This window comes from Coregonus lavaretus (assembly GCF_964263955.1).
Source record: "Coregonus lavaretus genome assembly, chromosome: 15".
Classification (NCBI taxonomy): Eukaryota; Metazoa; Chordata; class Actinopteri; order Salmoniformes; family Salmonidae; genus Coregonus; species Coregonus lavaretus.
In genome coordinates this window covers 31,356,600-31,366,825 of record NC_140002.1, presented here as the reverse complement: position 1 = coordinate 31,366,825, position 10,226 = coordinate 31,356,600, and the positions used below count along the sequence as shown (strand labels likewise).

At 43.0% G+C, this 10,226-nt stretch overlaps 1 protein-coding gene across 1 annotated transcript; it reads left to right on the top strand.

The window, feature by feature from the left end:
* The first annotated feature begins 1,586 nt into the window (after positions 1-1,586).
* ercc6l (excision repair cross-complementation group 6-like) lies at positions 1,587-5,308 on the top strand. Its single transcript, XM_084177636.1, has one exon. The coding sequence runs from the start codon at positions 1,602-1,604 to the stop codon at positions 5,091-5,093; it is 3,492 nt and encodes a 1,163-aa protein (XP_084033762.1). The 5' UTR covers positions 1,587-1,601; the 3' UTR covers positions 5,094-5,308.
* The last annotated feature ends 4,918 nt before the right edge of the window (positions 5,309-10,226 follow it).

Sequence of the window (10,226 nt, the reverse complement as noted above, 5' to 3'; positions counted from 1 at the left end):
ATGCACAGTTACTTTCTGTTAGCAGCAGAGCTCTAGACAATTTTTTTCAATTGCCAGGTAAGACAACTGAAAAAATATGGTATGATTCAAGGTTAGCTATTTCATCTAACATTATCCAGGAAATGCATGATTTTGATGAGCAACCTGTCAAAATAATATCCAGAATGGTCAAATTTATTTTTCTGCATATAAGGCCTAGGTCTATGCTACATAATTAACCACCTGAGGAAGTGGGAACTTTTGCTAACTTTAATTAATTACATGGTTAATATTTAATCTCAGTAAATGAAATGGCTTACAAAAACTTTCTAGCGCTAAGCCTAGGTTACTAGATGTAGCCACCACAAATGGCAAGCAAAACCAGCCTACTCAGATTGTTAAGTGGTGTTGAGAAATAAATAATATACTCACAGAAGGTGTATATACACTCTTAACAATAACAGTAGTTGCATATCTCCCTCCCTGTGCGCACAGGGCTGCACGATGAGGACAAAATATATAATTTAGATCTTTATGCTCCAAATATTGCGGTTGAGATTTGACTTGCGATATAGATCTTGGGTGAACTGTTGGAATCATTGAAATATTATTATTTATATTAAGAAGCTAGGTGGAATGCAGCATTGTTGTTGTTTGGAACAATATGTTGACTGCATTTGACCTAACAGCATGCAAATGTATAGTGAATCTAACAGCAAGGAGGAGGAACTGCGCTGCTTGATTGACAGAGGGCGGGGCTTGGTGTGTGTGGGGGAAGCAGCCGCAAGAGGAGAGGGACGACATACGTAGTAAACTATAATGTCACGTGTCGTGGTGGTGTTCCAAAATATTGCATGGAAATCTCTTGCAATATGGATACTACGCATGTCAATATTGCAATTTCGATGTAAATTCTATTAATTGTGCAGCCTTAGACAGGCAGATACTTTCATAGCAGGAATCAATATAATGCACATAAGGCTACTGTTGACCAAATAATGGTTTTACAGACCTAAGCAAAATTGTTTCAGTAAGAGGAAGGCAATGTCGGTGTCTGTAATTTACGGTTTATCGTCCCAGCTGTAGCCTGACAAGTGGAAACACTGGTCTCAATGTAGGCTATTTTGTTTTAATGACGAGATGGAAAGGTGTCTGCACTGCAAACATTTTGTCATAAATTTTTATTACTGCTGCGGAGCAATGCTATTTGTGCTGTTTTTCAACAGCGGTATTATACATGAGATATCCTATTATGATATAGATCACTGACTTATGAAACACATTTACAAGTATTTTATTTCTTTTAAAGGTACATCAAGGATGGAAAAGATGCTGCAAGACAAGGAAATATGTCAAAATCATTGGAACTGTTCAAGCTGGCCCATGACATCCACCCTAGTGATAAACTTCGGAGCAGGATAAAGAAACTTCAGGAGGCTATAAAAGAGATGACACAGCAAGGCTCAGAGAGTGAGGATGAAGATTTTGTCAATGTCAACAACAGTGGTCTAATGCTTTTCAAAGAAATGTATGACAAACTGTATGATCATCAGCAAGAGGGGGTTGCTTTTTTGTATGGTCTCCACAGAGATGGTCATAAAGGAGGAATCCTAGCTGATGACATGGGCTTAGGGAAGACCATTCAGGTGATATCGTTTCTCTCTGGTATGTATGATGCTGACTTGGTAAAGCATACCCTGCTCGTCATGCCAACCTCACTCATCAAGAACTGGACCAAGGAATTTGCCAAATGGACTCCTGGAATGAGAGTCAAAGAGTTTCATGGCACAAGCAAAGTGGAACGCAACAGGAACTTGGAGAAGATTCAAAGAAGAGGTGGTGTCATCATCACTACATACCAAATGCTGATCACCAACTGGGAACTTCTCTCATCTCTCAACGGCAGAGAATTCAAATGGGATTATGTAATCCTAGATGAAGCACACAAGATTAAAACATCTTCAACCAAGACAGCCAAAAGTGCGCATGCGATTCCTGCCAGGAATCGTGTACTTCTTACAGGCACCCCTGTACAGAATAACCTGAGAGAAATGTGGGCTCTTTTTGATTTCGCTTGTCAAGGGGCACTTCTTGGTACTTCTAAAACCTTCAAAACAGAGTATGAAAATCCCATCACCCGTGCAAGGGAGAAGGATGCCACCCCAGGTGAGAAAGCCCTTGGGCTCAAGATGTCGCAGAACCTCATGGCCATCATCAATCCATACTTCCTAAGGAGGACAAAGGCAGAAGTACAGAGAAAAACACAAAACCGTGAAAAGGACTTGGAGTCAGAAGACCTTGAAAACAAAGTCCCAAATGGTGGTGGTGGTGGTGCAGAAATGCCAAACCTCACCAGGAAGAATGACCTAATCATCTGGACTTACTTGAGCTCAGTTCAGGAGGAAATCTACAATCAGTTCTTATCCCTGGATAACATCAAGGAGCTGCTCATGACCACCAGGTCACCGTTGGCTGAACTGAATATCCTGAAGAAATTGTGTGATCACCCAAGACTTCTCTCCGCCAGGGCTGTCGCTCAGTTAGGCCTAGAAGAAGGAACAAGCGCAAACCATCAAGATGATGAAAATGAATCTGCTGCACACAGAATCGACAACATATCTGATGAAATGCTAATATCAGAATCTGGAAAGCTGATGTTTCTCATTGCACTTTTGGAAAGGCTTAAGGAAGAAGGCCATCGCACGCTTGTTTTCTCTCAGTCAAGGAAGATGTTGGACATCCTTGAACGGGTTCTCGTGAACAAGCGTTTCAAGATTGTAAGAATTGATGGCACAGTAACTCACCTCACAGAAAGAGAGAGGCGCATCCAACTGTTCCAGACCAACAAGCAATACTCAGTCTTTCTCCTAACCACGCAAGTGGGAGGAGTCGGCATCACATTGACAGCAGCAAACCGAGTAGTTATTTTTGACCCCAGCTGGAATCCAGCCACTGATGCCCAGGCCGTTGACCGGGCCTACCGCATTGGACAAACGGAGAACGTTGTCATCTACAGACTGATCACTTGTGGCACAGTGGAGGAGAAGATCTACAGACGGCAGGTGTTCAAAGACTCCTTGATCAGGCAGACCACCGGGGACAAGAAAAATCCATTCCGGTACTTCAGCAAACAAGACCTGAAGGAACTCTTCACGCTACAAGATACTCGATCCTCATCAACACAGCTGCAGCTGCAGTTACTGCACTCAAGACAAAGACACACAGATCCAAAATTGGATGAACACATCGCTCACCTTCACTCCATGGAGATGTTTGGAATATCTGATCATGACCTCATGTTCTCGCATGAAGTAGAAAACAACGAAGATGACCCTGAGGATCAGGAAGCTCACAAGTACATAGAGAACCGGGTGCAGAAAGCTCAGGAGCTGATGAAGGCGGAGTCTAAGTTGCATCAGCAGTTTGCTGAGAGCATTGAGTCAAACACCGAGCCGGCACATCTGCGGAAACCCCCTCAACACAATACAATGGGGTCAACTGAGAAGAAGCCAAAGGATGAAAAGCCCAGCCCCTCCTATCCTAGCCATAACCACAACTTCAACAACTACCCTGTGTTGGTGGATCTTACCCAGTCTGGGTCTGGTGACGAGGAAGATATCCACAATCTGAGTAACAAATTCATTGATCTAGCTGTAGATGAAAGCATTGGGATTATAGGGCCCACTGTGACAATTGCGACTGAGGAACAGTTCATAAAGAGCAACCATCATTCTCCCGTAGACAAGTCTCTTGAGGTGTTATTGGATGGTGAGCCAATTTACACTTCTGCTCAAGAGATTTTGGATGTGTCATCAGAAGCGAAGGATGATATTGTTGCCGTGGAGTATATTACAAGTCTGGTATATGTTACCTCTGAAGATGAACAAGACAAACAGCCAAATGGCAATGGTTCCCCACAATGGCAGAACTTGTCACTTCACCAAGACTTGACAATGGACCAGAAGATCTCACCTGTCAAATCCCTGAAGAATCAAAGATGTTCTATGCTACTACAGATGTCCAACAAGAGCCTAGAAAGTAATGCAGAAACATCCTCCAAAGCGGATGATGAACTTGAGTCTTTTGAAGGAAATTTTAATCTACAGTTAGATGACAGTGCTAGTGATATGTTCCCAGAGGAGGAATCCGAGTCCGTTGTAGGGAATTCAGGTTTCCAGCTAGAGATGGATGTCAGCTTAAATGCAGATGACAAGCCTTCTGTGTCTGTGAATGGAGCTGTTGAACAGAATGGAGCAGGTGTTCATGATGTCAACTCCCCTGTTTCTGAAGCAGATGACACTGTAGAGAACTCATTCATTACGTCTTTCAAGAAAAAGAAAAGAGCAGCTTTAATTTACGATAGTGAGGAGAATGACATTGACGAAGATGAGAGGCCTCATTTGATGACCAGGAAATTGGATGAAGAATTCCATGGTATTGGGTCCTCCACACCAAAATCTGTTAAATCTGGATCCATTTCCTTTAAAGCCAGGAAAAGCTTTGGAGGGAACACATCTGTGGCCTCAAGACGTTCCTTTGTGGATTCCGTGATTGAGGATGTGGAGGACCTTGATGAGGACATGGAAGCTGAGGTTTCACAGGTGCACACTGATGATGCAAGTGAGGAAAGTGAGGTGACTGGATCTTGTGAGGCAATTGAGGTGACTGGATTTCATGAGTCTCTCATGGAAGAGGAGGAACCCACAGGGGAAACCTTAAACACTGAGAACGAAGAGGAAAGTGAGGAAGGTGGAAGTGAGCCAATGCATGCTGCTGAAGAATCTGAACTGGGAGAGGAGGAAGAAAGTTATTTGGAGGAATCTACCGGTGATCATGAACTTGCTTCTAGTGAAAGAATGGACCAATGTACCAGAGTCAAAGATGCCACATTACAGACCGTGGAAGGTAACAACAACAGCAGCAGCGACTCAGCTGTGACAGGGGAAAAGATGTATGAAAACCTTGTGAAAAAGGGAAAACAATCGTACTCCGAGGGGAAACTTGATGATGCCTTGAACTTCTTTTTGAAAGCAATTGACATTAGAAGTGGTGATACTGAAATTCAATTAATGACAATTAAACTGTACCGTCAGCTCAGTGAGAAAATGAAGTGAAATATTATTTCTGAAAAGGGTGATAACCCTAATTGCTGTCATCTACATGTACACACAATGTATCACTCACTGTTTAGTGGAGTATTTTTGAAGGTTTCTTGTAAAACAATGTTGAAACACAAATGGTTAAAATAATAGGCTAGTTAGAACAAATTTGTTTATTTTTGATGTTACTTTTCTATATTGTATTCTTTCCTCATGATTTTGTAGTTCATAAATGCAAGTAAAAATAATTTTAAAAATCTCTTGTTTTGAAATTTTCATTTTGTAGTACAGAGTTGCACTGTGGAGGTTTCAATCATTACTCAGGCGATTAAATAGTCAAAGGACTGTGGCATTGCATTTAGTGCTTGCTATTTTGGTTTGATGTGTATGTTTTGTGAAGCTAAGTATTCTTATTACTTGAGCTCTTTATTATCTGAGCCATATATTGTATAATGATGACCATCACACCATAAAGCAGCATGTTCGGTCTCCAATCCCTTCAAATCAAAGTTTGTTGGTCGCGTACACAGATTTTCAGATGTTATCGCAGGTGCAGAAAAATGCTTGTGTTTCTAGCTCCCAACGGTGCAATAGTAATAACTAGCAATGCAAAACACGCACATAATCCAAAAATAAGTAACTTAAGCAATATTAGAATGAGCAATGTCAGAGTCCGGAATGTGTGTATGTATACAGTCGTGGTCAAAAGGTTTAGAAATGACAAGTATTGGTCTTCACAAAGTTCGCTGCTTCAGCGTTATGAGAGATTTTTGTCAGATGTTACTATGGTATACTGAAGTACACTGCTCAAAAAAATAAAGGGAACACTAAAATAACACATCCTAGATCTGAATGAATGAAATAATCTTATTAAATACTTTTTTCTTTACATAGTTGAATGTGCTGACAACAAAATCACACAAAAATTATCAATGGAAATCAAATGTATCAACCCATGGAGGTCTGGATTTGGAGTCACCCTCTCAATTAAAGTGGAAAACCACACTACAGGCTGATCCAACTTTGATGTAATGTCCTTAAAACAAGTCAAAATGAGGCTCAGTAGTGTGTGTGGCCTCCACGTGCCTGTATGACCTCCCTACAACGCCTGGGCATGCTCCTGATGAGGTGGCGGATGGTCTCCTGAGGGATCTCCTCCCATACCTGGACTAAAGCATCCGCCAACTCCTGGACAGTCTGTGGTGCAACGTGGCGTTGGTGGATGGAGCGAGACATGATGTCCCAGATGTGCTCAATTGGATTCAGGTCTGGGGAACAGGCGGGCCAGTCCATAGCATCAATGCCTTCCTCTTGCAGGAACTGCTGACACACTCCAGCCACATGAGGTCTAGCATTGTCTTGCATTAGGAGGAACCCAGGGCCAACCGCACCAGCATATGGTCTCACAAGGGGTCTGAGGATCTCATCTCGGTACCTAATGGCAGTCAGGCTACCTCTGGCGAGCACATGGAGGGCTGTGCGGCCCCCCCAAAGAAATGCCACCCCACACCATGACTGACCCACCGCCAAACCGGTCATGCTGGAGGATGTTGCAGGCAGCAGAACGTTCTCCACGGCGTCTCCAGACTCTGTCACGTGCTCAGTGTGAACCTGCTTTCATCTGTGAAGAGCACAGGGCGCCAGTGGCGAATTTGCCAATCTTGGTGTTCTCTGGCAAATGCCAAACGTCCTGCACGGTGTTGGGCTGTAAGCACAACCCCCACCTGTGGACGTCGGGCCCTCATACCACCCTCATGGAGTCTGTTTCTGACCATTTGAGCAGACACATGCACATTTGTGGCCTGCTGGAGGTAATTTTCCAGGGCTCTGGCAGTGCTCCTCCTGCTCCTCCTTGCACAAAGGCGGAGGTAGCAGTCCTGCTGCTGGGTTGTTGCCCTCCTACGGCCTCCTCCACGTCTCCTGATGTACTGGCCTGTCTCCTGGTAGCGCCTCCATGCTCTGGACACTACGCTGACAGACACAGCAAACCTTCTTGCCACAGCTCGCATTGATGTGCCATCCTGGATGAGCTGCACTACCTGAGCCACTTGTGTGGGTTGTAGACTCCGTCTCATGCTACCACTAGAGTGAAAGCACCGCCAGCATTCAAAAGTGACCAAAACATCAGCCAGGAAGCATAGGAACTGAGAAGTGGTCTGTGGTCACCACCTGCAAAACCAGTCCTTTATTGGGGGTGTCTTGCTAATTGCCTATAATTTCCACCTGTTGTCTATTCCATTTGCACAACAGCATGTGACATTTATTGTCAATCAGTGTTGCTTCCTAAGTGGACAGTTTGATTTCACAGAAGTGTGATTGACTTGGAGTTACATTGTGTTGTTTAAGTGTTCCCTTTATTTTTTTGAGCAATGTATAATTACAAGCATTCCATAAGTGTCAAAGGCTTTTATTGACAATTACATTACATTTATGCAAAGAGTCAATATTTGCAGTGTTGACCCTTTTTCAAGACCTCTGCAATCTGCCCTGGCATGCTGTCAATTAACTTCTGGGCCAAATCCTGACTGATGGCAGCCCATTCTTGCATAATCAATGCTTTGAGTTTGTCAGAATTTGTGGGTTTTTGTTTGTCCACCCGCCTCTTGAGGATCGACCACAAGTTCTCAATGGGATTAAGGGCTGGGTAGTTTCCTGGCTGTGGACCCAAAATGTCGATGTTTTGTTCCCCGAGCCACTTAGTTATCACTTTTGCCTAATGGTAAGGTGCTGCATCATGCTGGAAAAGGCATTTGTTGTCACCAAACTGTTCTTGGATGGTTGGGAGAAGTTGCTCTCTGAGGATGTGTTGGTACCATTCTTTATTCATGGCTGTGTTCTTAGGCAAAATTGTGAGTGAGCCCGCCCCCTTGGCTGAGAAGCAACCCCACACATGAATGGTCTCAGGATGCTTTACTGTTGGCATGACACAGGACTGATGGTAGCGCTCACCTTGTCTTCTCCGGACAAGGGGTTTTCCGGATGCCCCAAACAATCGGAAAATGACTTTACCCCAGTCCTCAGCAGTCCAATCCCTGTACCTTTTGCAGAATATCAGTCTGTCCCTGATGTTTTTCCTGGAGAGAAGTGGCTTCTTTGCTGCCCTTCTTGACACCAGGTCATCCTCCAAAAGTATTTGCCTCACTGTGCGTGCAGATGCACTCACACCTGCCTGCTGCCATTCCTGAGCAAGCTCTGCACTGGTGGTGCCCCGATCCCGCAGCTGAATCAACTTTAGGAGACGGTCCTGGCGCTTGCTGGACTTTCTTGGGCGCCCTGACACCTTCTTCACAACAATTGAACCTCTCTCCTTGAAGTTCTTGATGAACGGATAAATGGTTGATTTAGGTGCAATCTTACTAGCAGCAATATCCTTGCCCGTGAAGCCCTTTTTGTGCAAAGCAACGATGATGGCCCGTGTTTCCTTGCAGGTAACCACGGATAACAGAGGGAGAACAATGATTTCAAGCACCACCCTCCTTTTAAAGCTTCCAGTCTGTTATTCTAACTCAATCAGCATGACAGAGTGCTCTCCAGCCTGGTCCTCGTCAACACTCTCACCTGTGTTAACGAGACAATCACTGACATGATGTCAGCTGGTCCTTTTGTGGCAGGGCTGAAATGCAGTGGAAAAGTTTTTTGGGATTAAGTTCATTTTCATGGCAAAGAGGGACTTTGCAATTAATTGCAATTCATCTGATTACTCTTCATGACATTCTGGAGTATATGCAAATTGCCATCATCAAATCTGAGGCAGCAGACTTTGTGAAAATTAGTATTTGTGTCATTCTCAACTTTTGACCACGACTGTACTCTACCAGTCAAAAGTTTGGACACTACTCATTCAAGCGTTTTTCTTTCTTTTTACTATTTTTTACATTGTAGAATAATAGTGAAGACATCAAACTATGAAATAACAGATATGGAATCATGTAGTAACCAAAAAAGTGGTAAGCAAATCAAAATATATTTTATATTTGAGATTCTTCAAATAGCCACCTGTTGCCTTGATGACAGCTTTGCACACTCTTGGAATTCTCTCAACCAGCTTCATGAGGTAGTCACCTGGAATGCATTTCAATTAACAGGTGTGCCTTCTTAAAAGTTCACTTGTGGAATTTATTTCCTTCTTAATGCATTTGAACCAATCAGTTGTGTTGTGACAAGGTGGGGGGAGTATACAGAAGATAGCCGACAGTCCATCATTACTTTAAGACATGAATGTCAGTCAATACGGACATTTCAATAACTTTTAAAGTTTCTTCAAGTGCAGGTGCAAAAACCATCAAGCGCTATGATGACCCAGAGTTACCTCTGCTGCAGAGGGTAAGTTAGAGTTACCAGCCTCGGAAATGGCAGCCCAAATAAATGCTTCACATAGTTCAAGTAACCAACACATCTCAACATCAACTGTTCAGAGGAGACTGCGTGAATCAGGCCTTCGTGGTCGAATTGCTGCAAAGAAACCACTACTAAAGGACACCAATAATAAGAAGAGACTTACTTGGGCCAAGAAACATGAGCAATGGACATTAGACCATTGCTCATGGTCTGGAGTCCAAATGGGAGATTTTTGTTGACGTTGAGGGAGCAGTTATTTTCCTGCTACCACTCTGCCAGGGCTCTCACCTCCTCCCTGTAGGCTGTCTCATCATTGTTGGTAATCACTGTTGTCGTCAACACACACAACACTACACAAAGGTGTCTTCAGATACCATAACATTCACAGAACTTTAAGTTAAAATGACTACTGATTCAACTTCTCTCTTCTGAAAGTTTTTACTATTTTTTAAAGAAATTTAGACACTCAAGTTGGCTGCTTTCAATGGATTTGGGAGATTGATCATACAAGCAGCTGTTTAATTTTCCTATGTTGAACATTTGAGTGAGATAAATATCCATTACCAGTATTTTCACTCACAATGCAGCATAGTATAATGTCTGATTATGGACTTAACTGCAATGTATATTTCATACAGTACAATGTGTTGCTTAGTCTACAGGGATCTTGTATTAAATTATGACCCACCTCATTCACAAGTGAAACTAGAGTCAGATGAGATTAATTACTTATAACTGGTTGATATGCATATAAAGTGTGACAATGTTTTTTCAAACCTAAATTAAACTGAAGCCTCAAAATAGGTTTGG

What these genes read in the sequence shown, in the direction of transcription:
- ercc6l (XM_084177636.1), top strand. Translation starts at nt 1,602, where the DNA reads ATGGGCTTAGGGAAGACCATTCAGGTGATATCGTTTCTCTCTGGTATG.